At 37.7% G+C, this 14,432-nt stretch overlaps 3 protein-coding genes across 5 annotated transcripts in view; 1 reads left to right on the forward strand and 2 right to left on the reverse strand.

Annotated features, from left to right (window-relative positions):
* Nucleotides 1-633, forward strand: part of LOC307139567 (alpha-1,3-mannosyl-glycoprotein 4-beta-N-acetylglucosaminyltransferase B) — a 44,189-nt gene extending 43,556 nt beyond the window's left edge. Inside the window, exon 15 of the mRNA XM_079838576.1 lies at nucleotides 32-633. Coding sequence (XP_079694702.1) covers nucleotides 32-49 — 18 coding nt within the window. The 3' untranslated portion in view covers nucleotides 50-633. The remainder of the gene's footprint in view (nucleotides 1-31) is intronic.
* scocb (short coiled-coil protein b) lies at nucleotides 327-7,421 on the reverse strand. Of its 2 annotated transcripts, XM_079838578.1 has the most exons (5): nucleotides 7,326-7,421; nucleotides 6,832-6,935; nucleotides 3,199-3,279; nucleotides 2,813-2,951; nucleotides 327-1,916 (listed from the first exon to the last, which is right to left on the reverse strand). In XM_079838578.1, the coding sequence occupies exons 2-5, from the start codon at nucleotides 6,848-6,850 to the stop codon at nucleotides 1,874-1,876; spliced, it is 282 nt and encodes a 93-aa protein (XP_079694704.1). In that variant the 5' UTR covers nucleotides 6,851-6,935; nucleotides 7,326-7,421; the 3' UTR covers nucleotides 327-1,873. The 2 variants fall into 2 exon arrangements, with proteins under 2 accessions (XP_079694704.1, XP_079694705.1); XM_079838579.1 differs by lacking the exon at nucleotides 327-1,916 and having other exon boundaries at nucleotides 2,195-2,951.
* Nucleotides 7,422-9,262: 1,841 nt separating this feature from the next.
* Nucleotides 9,263-13,970, reverse strand: LOC307139756 (uncharacterized protein). 2 transcript variants are annotated; one of them, XM_079838849.1, is made up of 5 exons: nucleotides 13,210-13,970; nucleotides 12,833-13,020; nucleotides 12,147-12,243; nucleotides 11,767-11,787; nucleotides 9,263-10,679 (listed from the first exon to the last, which is right to left on the reverse strand). In XM_079838849.1, exons 1-5 carry the CDS (start codon nucleotides 13,502-13,504, stop codon nucleotides 9,817-9,819), a joined length of 1,464 nt encoding a protein of 487 aa, XP_079694975.1. In that variant the 5' UTR covers nucleotides 13,505-13,970; the 3' UTR covers nucleotides 9,263-9,816. The 2 variants fall into 2 exon arrangements, with proteins under 2 accessions (XP_079694975.1, XP_079694976.1); XM_079838850.1 differs by lacking the exon at nucleotides 11,767-11,787 and having other exon boundaries at nucleotides 13,210-13,961.
* Nucleotides 13,971-14,432: the final 462 nt, after the last annotated feature.

Raw genomic sequence — 14,432 nt, forward strand, 5'->3', positions numbered from 1 at the left:
TGCTTAAAAGTCACGTCTCTCTCTTTGACAGATCTTTATTAAAGTTTGATGAGCTGAGGAGAGAGGAGAAATTTGAGCCATGTGGTAACGTGTAATACCCCCCCTGCTGCTTTGGACAACAGCGCACGCTGCTGGACTGGAAAGGAACCTCCCTATGCTTGAAGGATTGTGATTGCTGTGTGCCATCTTGAGGTGCAATGGAAATACTGAATTCTCAGTTTCCATTATCAATGTGAAAAAAGTTGTTACACTGTTGTTTGTTTATTGTAGCCCATGGTTTTGTTTCTTTTGTTTATTTTATTCTTGTCTAAGTTATTTTTGTTTTTAAAATTCATTGTTTTGTGTTGCAAAAACAACTCCATTGGACCACACACAAGTTATCTGACCATATTTTATATTACATTGAATTTAACCAAAATTTTAATAAATGGCAGTAACACCAACTGTTTTCAAATGTTCATCATTATTTGTGCTTTTCTGCTGATATAATATTCTTGTTTATTTAATTTTTTTCATTTCCACCGCACCAGCATCAAGTGGAATTGCAAAGATAAGAACAATTTTCTGAATATAAAAAACCTCCCCATCTTCCATTGCTCAAATAAACATAGTCCTGCCCAGTGCTATTGTACCAGACTAATTTGGTGATTGAATGCAATGTGTTATTTTAGTTTTATTAATATTTTGAATTAGCTTTAATTTATGGAAGCTTGCTTGCGCCACAAAAATAAAACATTTTAAAAGATAGTGACTTTTTAAGTCATAAATTCAGAATTGCGCATTATAAAGTTTCCCCTGAGGGGGAATTTTTTTTTTTCTCAGAATTGCGAGTTTATATCTCACAATTGCGACTTTTACATCTGAGAATTGTGAGATAAAAAGTCGCTATTACCTTCTTTTTTTTATTCTGTGCCGGAAACGAGCTTCCGTATTATTTTGTGCATTTTTCCATTTAATTTAGTTACATTTTTAGTCATTTTGTTATACGTTTTTGTCATTTCTTTAAATATTGGGTTTAATTTATTTTTATTTCAGTTAATTGTAGTGCTTCAGCTTAAACTTGTTTCAGTTTATTGCCATGGCAACATTTTTGAACTATTTATATCTGAACTAGGTAACTTTTCCGTCCACTAGAGGTCGCCTATTCAATACAAAGGCGTAGTTTGATGATGCCAAGTTTGAGCGCAGAATCTTGGGACACACTGAATCACACTGACACAGCCGGTGGAAAAGAATCGGGATAGGACTCATGTTCATGGATGTGATTATTAATGTTACTGTAGTATGAAGCTGGAGCGATTGTTAATAAGAAGATGCAACACAAGCCTCGCGAGCAGCGGGACCTTTATTATGGCATAGTCGCCGGTGGGACTTTTATTATGCCACAGTCGCCGGCGCCATTTCCACTTTTCCGGCCATGAGTATGTATGAGGTAACGCGGCTCTGTTTATCATATAAGATACATCTGAGTGTGTTGAAAATTATGTAATGATGTTATGACGTTACTCTTCTATGACACTTGTTGCACACTGCTGTAAGAGTAAAGCGTTTCTGCAAAATAAAACCGGAAACCGAGGGGAACGCAGATATGACGCCAGCAACAGGCGACTCCCTCACACGTCCCGGTTCCTTGGTTAAAATAGCCATTTCTCACGATTTACAAATAGTTGGAAACTTTTGGGATATTGTAAGTACTCAACTGAACAAAATATATAACACTGGCCTAATGGTTTTTGGATATTTTCCTGAAAACATTTTACATAGTGTGATAGTGCACCTTTAATTTCAATTAACAGAATGAATCAAACTGGGAAACTGAAATGTACACATTTCAGTCTTAATCTTGGACTGTGTTGTAATCTTTACTGTGTAGTTAAACACTAGACTCTTCGTTCTTCCGAACACCTTTGGTGACCCTGTGAAAGATGAAGACACACATTCAAGATGCAGATTCACGACTGAGAGCAAGGGTGGAGGAGAGGAAGGCGTGTGGATAATAATAATGCTACTCTATGAGACTCAGTTCCTCACTCCTCTGATGAGAGCAGATGGTTACCAGAGACTATAGTCCTCCAAACTCTGGTGGAATACGTGTGGACTTGAATCGCAGATGAAGTGAGGTGACTGAATGAGAAGCAAGCAACCAACCACGGGGGCCTACAGAACCTAAACAGAAGGACTCGCTCACAGCACAGCAAATAATTATTTGTTTTTTAATTAAAACAGGCATTTGCGATGCCACACAATGGTAAGATTCTACACATACAAACACAACAAATACATTAAGATATTCAGAGGCACAGATGTAATGCATGCCAGAGAACTCCCTTCTGTTGATAGCACCAAGAAAAGGGTCTAAATTTCATTCCCTGATCAGAACGACCTAAAAGCTTTTCTCTCAACTTGAGTATAATCAGTGCTGATACAGACAAACAGCTCAGCGGGAGAGAGCAACTGTCATGTCATCACAACTGCGCTCTCAACTACAAAACAAAAATGTGAAATACAAAATACATCTTTTCAAAACAATTTAAAATATTACAAATTAATATCATACCCTGTCCGAACATAAAAAAAACTACAACGTACCTAAAAGGTCTTAATTTAGCATCTTATTATCTAACTTAAAGGATTTTTAACATGTGATATATTGAACAAAGCCATTGAAAATGAAATGTAAACAAACATGAATACTGATAAATAAAACTAATGTAAACATTTACCATTTTAGTGACATGGGGATAAAATGAGTCTAGTGGGAGGGTTTATCTGCGTGGGGTTTTGGGTCTGGGAGAGAGGGACGCTCTCTTACTTCCGTTTGCTTTTGGAGTCGGTGGTCTGAAACACGCTAGATGCCGACATGAGGTTCTCAATGTACTGCCCAAGAACCTGATTCTCTGATTTTAACTTCAGGTTTTCTTCTTTTACTGCATCCACCCGAGCTGAGAGATCTACCAAAACGAGAGAGAGAAAGGCAGAACTTAAAGCTTGTTATATAATGATAAAAGGTAGAAGACCCCTGCATTAGTGCTAGCAATGCAAACATCATGAGTTTGATTTAGGGAATGCATGAACCGATAAAATGTATACCTTCAATGCAATGTAAGTTGCTTTGGATAAAAGCATCTGCCAAATGCATAAATGTTCATGTAAATTAGTTAACATTGGGTAACATGCCAAGTGGCGCTGGTTAGTTACCTTCAAGAGTATTCTGCAACTCAAGGACCTGGTTTATAAGTCTGGTCTTCTCCTCCAATTCCACCTGGTTTTCTATGTCCCCTAGAAGACAAACTTAGAATTAAAGGTGCAGTGTGTAATATTTATGAGGATCTATTGTAGAGCTTAGATCGGGCTCAAAAAATCAAACCCGACCCTACCCAAGCGGCCCGACACATTAACTGTAATTATTAACCTGATGTAAAACATTAACCTGATTTAAACCCGACCATTTTTTAATACGTGTGACTTCTGACGAGAATGAGCCTGTAATGAGCGAAGCAGACCGGTGTGACGCTCAGCTCAATAATCTGCTTTATGCTAAGGTGACCAGATTTCTGAAATGGAAACCGGGGACATTTCCCATTTGAGTGGTCAAAATATCACTAAAAATCTCATTTGTTATTATCTATGAATTAAAAAAGGGGGACAATGTACTTTTGAATGTTTTTTTGTTGTAATGGGCTCCTTATATTATTATTAACATTAATAATTATTATGATTTAGTTTGATTATTATGATTTTTGGTCTGGTTTTAATACAATTCACCGCACCCGTAAAAACAAAAATAACATTCAAACAATGAAAACAGTTAATAGTAACCATTGTAAATCACAAGCCATTCAAAACAATATTATAACGTGACTTAACAAAAACACATTACAAAAACAAAACAACATAAATATGATGAATACAACTATTTAACAAATATAACGTATTTAATGCTTTAATTTTCACAAGTTTATACTGTAGGCTATAAATTATTTTTTTACTTTAAATGTTTTGTTACGTTTGTGCTTGAAAATAACTTACTATCTTTAATTGGTCTTGTTATTTTGCATTTTAGGCTTAATTTAACATGTCTTTAGGTATGTGTATTCTGCACAAGTATTTGTTGCAAGTGTAATTGTTTAGGTTTTTTATAGTTCAGATGCTTTGTGACGGCAGAACTTTTGTGGACAAAACAATCCTGCACCCTGTTGAGGCTCTGTTATAAAGCACATACAAACAGTATTACTTTAATTTAACACGACTAGTTAGCATGTTACTACCTTGAAAGCGATAACAATGTTTCTTTTGATATTTAACTCTGCTACCAGTCAGCGTATCTCACAGCTCCATCTGCTGGTGAAAATAACCAGTCCAGCAGCTGCTGTATGTTGGGCTTTTTTGTAATGTATATGTGGGTTGTTTTGAACAAGCTGTAAAACGGGGACATTTCCAGGGACAGCTCCAGTCGGGGACAGAACACCAAAAACCTAGCCTGGATGCCAGCCGAATTTAGCCCCGCCCACAATTTTTTTTTGCTCGGGCAATTCGGTCTGGACTCGCTCCATAGAGGAGTAATTATGCCCGAACAGAAACTGTTCGGACCAATGAAATTGTCAGGGCGGGCTTTAGACGATGATGGACAGATGATCAACAGTAACGTAATCATCCACGTCATCGAAGGCTCTTGGGTTGAATTTGCTCTTATCCTAAACGGAGAACTTGTTCGTATATGCATTCACCTTCACTATTTCTCTCAGAAACGATGATCGTGTTGGTAAGTACTCTGTGTATCCTTAAATAATTTTATTACTGGCAAAGATCGTTTACACTCATCTTTTTCTTGTAACGTTACTTAATCCAGCGTGCGTGCAGACAGGGTTTCCAAGTGTTTTTGCAATGTCGCGCACAATTGCTACTCAAAACTATAGCCCAAAACAATAACTTTCCGGGGTGTTCTCCGGAAAAAAATGGCGTTTGGTTGGCAAAATATGTTATTTTGGCAAGGTTGCCTGCTAAAATTCGCATTCCTGGGTTTATATAATCACATAATTGGGGTCGCTTCAACCCGCGGACATGGAGAAAAACACGGACTTGGCAACACAGTGCAGTTGAGTTCTGTTGACATTTGACAACTAACGTTACGCGTCGCTCCGTTGCTCTGATTGGTTGTGGGTCTATCCAATTGAGGTCTTTCCTGGCTTGGTTGAAACACGCCCCATAATCAAAGCTCAATGGAGCGGTACCAGACTCAAATTCTGACTAGAATTGAGTATGGCCACGCCAGGCTACCAAAAACCGGGACTATCTGGTCACCGTACTCTATGCAGGTGTGCTCCTCTCATGAACCGCTCAACAGTAAAACAACGTCCGCTCAAATCCCGCTCAGACATGACATTTATCTGTACTGTAGCCTACTATACTTATTGTAGCCATTAAACAATGTATTTTGTTTCATATTTATGCTTAAATATTATAATGTTATTTTTAAATTTCATCTGATTATGAAAAGTGCAAAGATGCGAGTGGGTGAGAAATGATTTTGGTGGTTATTATATTTTGTTTAATATTAAGTTTTGTTTTGTAGAAAGCCTTTCTTTAAAGTGAATGCACAGTGTTCACACGAGCAGCTCCTGACTGGCGTCTGCATGCGCTGCGAGTTTAACGCGCATTTTAGACTAATCCTGACTTGTGCAACTTTGTACACATTTGTTTCATAGTTGTAGTATTAGTTCGTACTTTGCTATATATATATATATATACATACATACATACATACATACATATACAGGGAGTGCAGAATTATTAGGCACGTTGATTTTCTGATCATATTTTTTTTTCCAGGCACATTTGACCAATTCCAAACCACAGTAATCCTAATAACTACTATTGATTTAGTATTTAATAATGTATAAGTGATATATAATTGTTCATGAAGGCTGGAAATGAAAATCACCTTATATTCAGGTGTGCAGAATTATTAGGCATGTTTTCTTTTACAGATAAATTGAGCCAAAAAAGAGATTTAACTCAGACTGAAAAGTCAAAAAGTATTAAATGCCCATGAGAAGGATGCAATACTAATGCAATACTAGACATTGCAGTTAAGGCATGACCATTGGACAGTGAAATGCTCGTTGGGTCAGCAGGGTCAGACAAAAACAGGTGGTGAAGAAAAGACACCTATTAACTGCAAAAGAATTAAGAATTAAGGTGAAGAATTAAGGGTGAAACCATCAGGAACCCTTTAGTCTCCAGCGCCACCATTTTCCAAAGCTGCAACCTACCTGGAGTCTCCAGAAGTGCAAGGTGTCAGGATCTCAGAGACTTCAGTTAGGTAAAGAATCCTAAAAAATGACCCCCACTAGATAAGAATCACAAGCTGAAGTGTTGTAAAATACATGAAGAAGGTTTTTTTATAGGCTTTATGGACAGATAGGTTGAGAGTGACTCTTGAAGGACCAGCACCACATCCTCTAGTACCACTGTTTGAAGAATTCATCTTCCAGAATCTGGCAGTACGTTTTGGGAGTTCATTTTTAGTCCATCTCTGCAAAACGGACTTCAGGATGGACTAAAATGAACTCCCAAAACGATTCTGGAAGATGAATTCTTCAAACATTGTATACATTTGATTAGATAGACATTTGATAGAATTTAAATTTGAAAAAAAAAATCACATTTATTCTGTTTATTATCAGATGCCAGTCAGTTTCAATTTGATTTCAGTTTGACATTCATTTGATACCTTAATAAAATAAAAAATGTGAGAAAAAAATAGCAAACTCTTGACATTCTGCGGGGGGAGTCAAGATTTATCCACATTCTGAATCCACACACACTTACCATCCATGTCAGAATTCATGGCGAAATACTCGTCTTCTGTTTTGAAATGCAGGGCTGCAACTCGAGTGGACACACTTCAGGATGAGCACAAGGCCTGATGGACACTGTAAAAACACAGACAAGGAGTTTACAAAGAGGCATTCATTCAATCATAGATGTGGTCTTATGCATTGATGATGCAATGCTAGGCGCTACATATCTAACTAAATACCATGCGCATTGTACACTTTATGTAACATAATAGTAACCTATATATTTTTGTAGATGGCCCAAGTCAAAATACACCAAATGAAACGCAAAACAGTTTTATATCTTATTGTAAAACAGCTGCTACTCAGTTTAGCTGCCGTTAGCTGACACACAGATGATGAGGTAAACAATCCAATGCACTGCCCATTACAGTCCCATCTGAAGCACAATTCATGTCCTTCGCTTAAATGTATACTCGTATAAGTCTACTAAATAAAAATAAATCATGTAAATTATACCCATACCTTTGAAATGTAAAACTAGACCGACAGAAGCGGTGTCCACCACAGCGATGCTTTCTGGAGTCTGACGTCATGGATTGGGTATTAACCAGTGGTATTAACCCTTTAGATTCAAAGAAAACTATGAGGACTGTAACATTTTTTGTACTACATTGACCCTCTTATTTATTTATTTTTCATTTATTATTATTTGTATTATTACTGTGTGATGTTTTGTACAGTATTTGTATTATATCACTGTAGCCTATGCTCATGTTTGTGTTCTCCTCAATAAAACAAAACAATAAAATGTATGACAGTCAAATTAGTATTCATTTCAAAGAATCACTTCAAAACAGATTGACTTGAGAACTGCTCGGACAAGAAGTGAACAAATCGTTCATTCCAATTCTTTTAAAGTAGTAGTTCACTTTAAAATGAAAATTAGCCCATGATTTACTCACCCTCAAGCCATCATGGGTCTAAATGACTTTCTTCTTTATGATGAACACAATCAGTTATATATATAAAAAAAATATTTTTCGAAGGTTGTCTGGCTGAAGCTAGATATTTTACTTTATAAAGTTTTAAATATGGATATTTTTCTTACAAAACCCCATCACTTCGCTTCAGAAGGCCTTTATTAACCCCCTGGAGCTGTGTAGAGTATATGTTTATTATGGATAGATGTGCTTTTTTGAGCTTCAAACTCAATGGACCCCGTCACTGCCATTATAAAGCATCAGGATATTTATTAATATATCTCCAATTGTGTTCATCAGAAAGAAGAAACTCATAAACACCTGCTAGGATGGCTTGAGTTTGAGTAAATCATGGGGTAATTTTCAAATTTAAAGTGAACTACTCCTTTAAGACACTTTAAAGTGATAGTTCACCCAAAAATGAAAATTAGCCGATGATTTACTCACCCTCAAGTCATCCTAGGTGTATATGACATTCTTCTTTCAGACGAATAAAATCTGAGTAATATTTAAAAAGTCCAGGCTAATCCAAGCATAATTATAGCAGTAATAGTTGCTCTGTTTTTGAATTCCATAAAAAATGCACCTGTCCATTGAATAACATGCTCCACGCAGCTCTGAGATGTTAATAAAAGCCTTCTGACGCGTATCGATGCGTTTGTGTAAGAAAAATATCCATATTTAAAACTTTATCAAGTAAAGTTCCAGCCGATCGCCTTCTGTGGAAAAGTGTTGAAAGTGCCATCTCGCAATTCAAGATGCGTACGTGACGTCATGACGAGCGTACCTGGTCGAGTTTGTCTTTCGATCGGCAGGGGAACTTTCAACATTTTTTCCATAAATTGAACACGGAAGGCGGTCGGCTGAAACTTTACTTTATAAAGTTTTAAGTATGGATATTTTTCTTACACAAACGGATCGATTCGCTCCAGAAGGCCTTTATTAACACCCCAGAGCTGTGTGGAGCATGTTATTCGCATTTTTTATGGACTTCAAAAACAGAGCAACTATTACTGCAATTATAATGCTTGGATTAGCCTAGACTTTTTTAATATAACTCTGATTATATTCGTCTGAAAGAAGAATGTCATATACAACTAGGATGAATTGAGGGTGAGTAAATCATGGGCTCATTTTCATTTTTGGGTGAACTATCCCTTTAAGAGCTGCTTATGATGCTTTCATGAGGTGTGGAATGCATGAAATTTTGAGCTATTCATCCGAATCAAAAGTAATGTATAACTCTGGTAAATGGAATATTACATTTGACTCTTGCTTGCTGGTCATAATTAGTTTGAACACAAAAGAAGATATTTTAAAGAATGTTGGTAACAAGACAGTTGACGGTAGCCATTGACTTCCATAGTCTGGTTACCATCATTCTTTAAAATATCTTCTCTTGTGTTCAACAGAAGAAAGCAGCTCATAAAGGTCTAGAACAACGAGGGTGAGTGAATGATGACACAATTTTCATTTTTTGGGTGAACTATCCATTTAATTACAAGACCTAAAGCAATACTGTCATCGTCACAACAAATATTTCACTTCTGAATTAAAAACAACACATGGGATCTATAAGAGAAAAAAAGATACTTAATAATGCATGAATAACACAATTGGTTATTAAAAAGAAACAAGTTTTTATAAATGTCCTTGTTCACAAAAAATATTTCACAGCCTGTTATAAGTAGCTTGACATAACAAAAATAGAGTTGCTTGCCTTTTTGGAGTTGGAACAGAGGTGCTTGTTATGTTAATATATCTACTCTAACTGTGAATGATGAGTAGATGGTTTCTGAATAATATAATAATAAATAAGAAATTGTCATTGCAGTAGGTTAAGTGTGCTTTGCTTTGAGGTTTAGGGTTTGTGTAATGAGATCATGTTTGGGGTCATTAAAGGAAGAAGCAAATAGAAAATTAGAAATACAGAAAATGAATAGAAAATATGAAGAATGCGGTCTTTTGAGCGCTGCAGATCTGACTAGTTAAGGTCTAGCATTGTGTAAGATTCTCATGAACACTGGATATCATTAAGTGTTATAAAGACATTGATGCTGCTTGAACTGCTCAGTATCGCTGAATGTCTGGTTGCACTGAGAGCAGTGGTGCGAGTTTTGCAGCGGTGGGAGTTTCTCCATTGCATCTCCAATGTGGATGTGCTGATGCCGTTTAAGGTATTCCACTCGACTGAATCGTTTCCCACACGCCCCGCACTCATACGGCCTTTCCCCCGTGTGGATGCGCTGGTGCCTCTCCAGGTTGCCGAGGCGACTGAAGCTGCGGCCGCACTGCGGGCACCTGTGGGGACGCTCACCTGTGTGAACCAGCTGATGGCGCTCGAGGGACCGCGAGTGCGTGAAGCGTTTGCCACAGAGTTCGCAGTGGTGCGGCTGCTCTCCCGTTTGCACGCATTCGTGGCTCTTAAGGCTCCAGGCATGGCAGAAGGCTCTCCCGCACACAGAACACTGATAAGGCCGGTCCTCTGCCGCAGGGCACAAGTGCTTCATGAGGTCAGACGTGGAATTGAAGCCGCTGCCGCACCGCGCACAGAAATGCATCAGCTCCACGCTCTCTCCTCCTGACTCCTCTTCCTCTTCCTTGTTCGTAGGGGCTGATGGGAGTTCTGCAGGGTCTGCCCTGTGTGACGAGGACGACATACCCTGCTGAGAGCTGCATAAACCATCTAGTCCGATGAACGCCACACCTTCGGATCCGCACGCCTCCTGAGACGGGCTACCCAGGCCGGACTCTGCCTCCTCACGTTCACGCTCCGCCTTGAGGGCCGTCTCCAGTCCACTGAGCTCATCTCCACCGGTCATCGTCTCCACCGATTGCTCCTCCCACACTACAGCAGCAGTAGATTCAGGGACAGAAGAGGCGGCACCCATTTCTCCTGCAGACACAAATACTAATCGTTTGCACATTGAGGAAATAGTTCACCACAAAAATTGAAATGCTAGAATGGAAGACCAATCACAACAGACTGGGCAATCTGACAAATCAGAGCAGAAAGCGGTGGTTTAGAGACCGTCTCTTTGAATGAATAGTTTCAGGCTCTTTGAGAAATGAGGTGATGTGAAATGTATACTACAAGATAATTAGTGGGGGGGGTTAGGGATTTTACCTTGGATGAATGTAAACCAATTGTAGAAGACTTCGAAAACAAAATTATGAACCTCTAAAATAGCATAATAGGGGTACTTTAAGTTCACCAAATGTGCATTTATTTGATCAAAAATTAAAGTATAAACATAAATTTTCTATTTTAAAATATAATGTATTCCTATTATGAATTTCCAGCATCATTACTCCAGTCTTTAGTGTCACATGATCCTTCAGAAATCATTCTAATATGCTGATTTGCTGCTCAAGAAACTTATTAATACATATTATGTTGAAAATGCTCCTTCATATTTTTGTGAAAAAACTAAATCTTACTGACCCCAAAATATCGTTTTCTTTGTGTATATATATATATATATATATATATATATATATATATATATATATATATATATATATATATATATATATATATATATATATATATATATATATAAAATTTATATTTTATATATATACATATATATATGTATATATATATATATATATATATATATATAAAATTTATATTTTATATATATATTTATTTTTTTATTTTATTTTATTTTTTGCTGATTTGCTGCTCAAGAAACGTATTAATACATATTATGTTGAAAATGCTCCTTCATATTTTTGTGAAAAAACTAAATCTTACTGACCCCAAAATATCGTTTTCTTTGTGTATATGTATATGTATATATATATATATATATATATATATATATATATATATATATATATATATATATATATATATATATATATATATATATATATATATATATATATATAAAATTTATATATATATATATATATTTTTTTTTTTATTAAAAGTATTTTTGTGTGTGTATTTAATCACCCCTCATGTTGTTCCAAACCTGTATGCTGTTCATTTCTTTCTGGAAAACACAAAAGAAGAATTTACTGAAGAATTTACACACTTTTCCATGCAACCGCAACTCATGGTGCCCACGACTGTCAAGATTCAAACACACACACACGAATGTAAAAAAAACTAAAACAAAGTGAAAGCTCTGGTCCCTATATACTGTTAATGTATGGAAAAATGTATTTCAATATTTCTCCTTTTGTTTCACAAAAAAGCACACAGATTTGAAACAACACAAAAAACTGAGTAACCAAAAACAGAATTGTAATCTTCGAGTGAACTATTCCTTCAACTGTTCATGCTCGCAATTACACGCTCACACACAAAATTAATAACCGTTTTCCAAAAACAAAGCATTGCAGTGCTCACCGTGGGTGGGACTGGGGGAGGGAGGGCTGGTTTCACTTTGGTTCATCTGTAGAGCCTCTTGCAACAGCCTCAGGGAGTCTGATCTGTAGCCTTCCACCTTTATCCATCATCCCACAGAAGCAGCAAGAGCGAAAACGCAAGGTGTGAAATAAATTCCCTTTGCTCACAATAATGCATCTCTTTTAAAACGGACAATAAACATTTACAACACATCTGAGGTGGGAGTAACCTTGGGTTACTTGTGTGCTGTTATTTTAACATTTAATAACTTGTTTTAGTGCAATGATGGCATTTTAGTTTGATTGACAGGTGAGTGGGCGGTCCTTTCCTGATGCTGTTATATGCTTTTCTGAGATGATAAAATTCATGGACCCTATTTACACTAGTAATTGTCCAATGTTGTTCTGATCTATCTAATACGAACACCTAAACATCCTGATCTCAGTCTAGAGGGAAAGACAGTGACATCAGCACTGAAAAAGTTCAATTCAGTTTCTATAACTGTTGTCAACAATGATGGGTTATGATCTATAGTGCAGTTTTTGCACTAGCAAAATATACTTTGATTGAAATGAGTTTGCAAAACGGGATTGTTCTCTTCAGGTCCTTCTCCTGTCCATGGCTCTCTGCATCTTCCTCTCCTCCACTCCCTGCAGCTGTTTCCTCACATCCGATTGGCTACTCACCTCCTCTTTAATGCTGGCCACCTCCTTCCTCTCCCCAGAGACGCATATCCTTTCCTCCTCCTCCTCCTCCCCACCTCCTCCTCCTCCAGTTGGCAGATGGACACGGAACATGTCCCTCCTCTCATCACTCACTCCTCCAGTCCCCTCCTCCCACGCATTAGCACTCCACTCCTTCCCTTGCTTGCCTCCTGAGAGAGAAAGATGGGAGGGGGAAGAGAGGAGAGAGGAGGACAGGAGGGGGAGGGAGGAATCCAAAAGAGGAGAGGAAGGAGAAAGAAACCTGAGATCTGAGGAGCAGGTCGCCATTATGGTTTCTCACTTAATGCAGGATAAAACAGTATCACCCAATGATTGCGAGTTGGCACCAGTGCGCTTACTTTGGAGATCCATTCTCCGCGCTTTGCGCACGGTGTCGTCCGCGCCAAGCAGACCAGCCGCGCGCCGACTGGCCGCCCAGCCCATGCCATATTTGCGTTCGTTTCTCAGTTTATTCTCTGTCAGCCTCAGTCTCAATTTCAGCGCTTCGTTCTCTTTTCTATTCAGCGAGATTTCCACCAGGTAGTCGTTCACCGTGTCCTGGAAGAGTTTGGTGATCTCGCACACGGATGCGCGGACCAAACTGTCCATGACAGCGGTCAGGTGTACTTGAAATGTCTTCACCGATTCCGCCATAGCTTTTCTAGTGTTCAGTCTTACATATAATAAATAAAGTTGTGTCCAACAAAACTATCAACGAATACCAGTTACGCCGTATACGAGCACCAGTTACACTTCATGTTTTTAAACACCCGCTTTACAATAACAACACTTAATTTAAATGCGCGTGTGGTTCAAATAATCTGACATAAACAGTAGCAACGGCTGTCACCCGTAACTTTGTACACAGCCAACGGAATGGACCCTGTTCCCCTATCTTCAAGCCAGCGAGCACACAAATCAAACCCTCAAAAGATGAAATTCCACTCCAGATGACCACAAAAATATTGTCGTCGGCTAAACAAGATCTGTGTTCATGTTTTACCGGTGTTTATGCGCTATCAGCGGAACAATTTCACCGAGCCGCGACCACCCCTCTCAACTCAAGAGGTTTTAATTCTCGCCTACAATATTATTTCCGGATGTCGCGTTCTGCGCATGCGCAGAGCTACCGTAATTAACCGTGAAAAGTGGACCGATAAAGGTCCATGGTATGGCTGGTTAGCTTTGGCAGTTAGCCCATATTGAACATTTTTGAAAATTAGTACGCATACAAAAATTCAACATATAAAAAAGAAAGAAAATACAAAAATAAATAAATAAAAGCTGCCGAATTAGATACTGTGCACTATTATATGTGCAAAAGGCATAATCCATTGATGGTTATTCAAGAGAATTCTGATTTTTTTTTTTTTTTAATTTTGCACGAAATATATCAATATTCTGTTATGTTATTGGGGATGTTACCTGGGCTTGTCAATTATTCGTCAAAGCTATGGAACACTACCAGTTGAAATTAAAGGAGCCAGCTCGCTAAATATTTTTAAAAGAAAGCTTAAAACGTTATCTTTCTACTTTAGCTTTTAACTAGTAAATTAGTTTCATTTAAGCATTTTATCTATTA

This window comes from Gobio gobio (genome assembly GCF_949357685.1).
Source record: "Gobio gobio genome assembly, chromosome: 16".
Lineage (NCBI taxonomy): Eukaryota > Metazoa > Chordata > Actinopteri > Cypriniformes > Gobionidae > Gobio > Gobio gobio.

What these genes read in the sequence shown, in the direction of transcription:
- scocb (XM_079838578.1), bottom strand. An exon ending in GTTGCAGAATACTCTTGAAG is followed by an intron (nt 2,952 to 3,198) that starts GTAACTAACCAG and finishes TCGTTTTGGTAG; the next exon opens with ATCTCTCAGCTCGGGTGGAT. An exon ending in GACTCCAAAAGCAAACGGAA is followed by an intron (nt 1,917 to 2,812) that starts GTAAGAGAGCGT and finishes CATCTTTCACAG; the next exon opens with GGTCACCAAAGGTGTTCGGA.
- LOC307139756 (XM_079838849.1), bottom strand. Translation starts at nt 13,504, where the DNA reads ATGGCGGAATCGGTGAAGACATTTCAAGTACACCTGACCGCTGTCATG. An exon ending in GCGGAGAATGGATCTCCAAA is followed by an intron (nt 13,021 to 13,209) that starts GTAAGCGCACTG and finishes TTTCTCTCTCAG; the next exon opens with GAGGCAAGCAAGGGAAGGAG. An exon ending in CTCCCCCAGTCCCACCCACG is followed by an intron (nt 11,788 to 12,146) that starts GTGAGCACTGCA and finishes TGTGTTTTCCAG; the next exon opens with AAAGAAATGAACAGCATACA.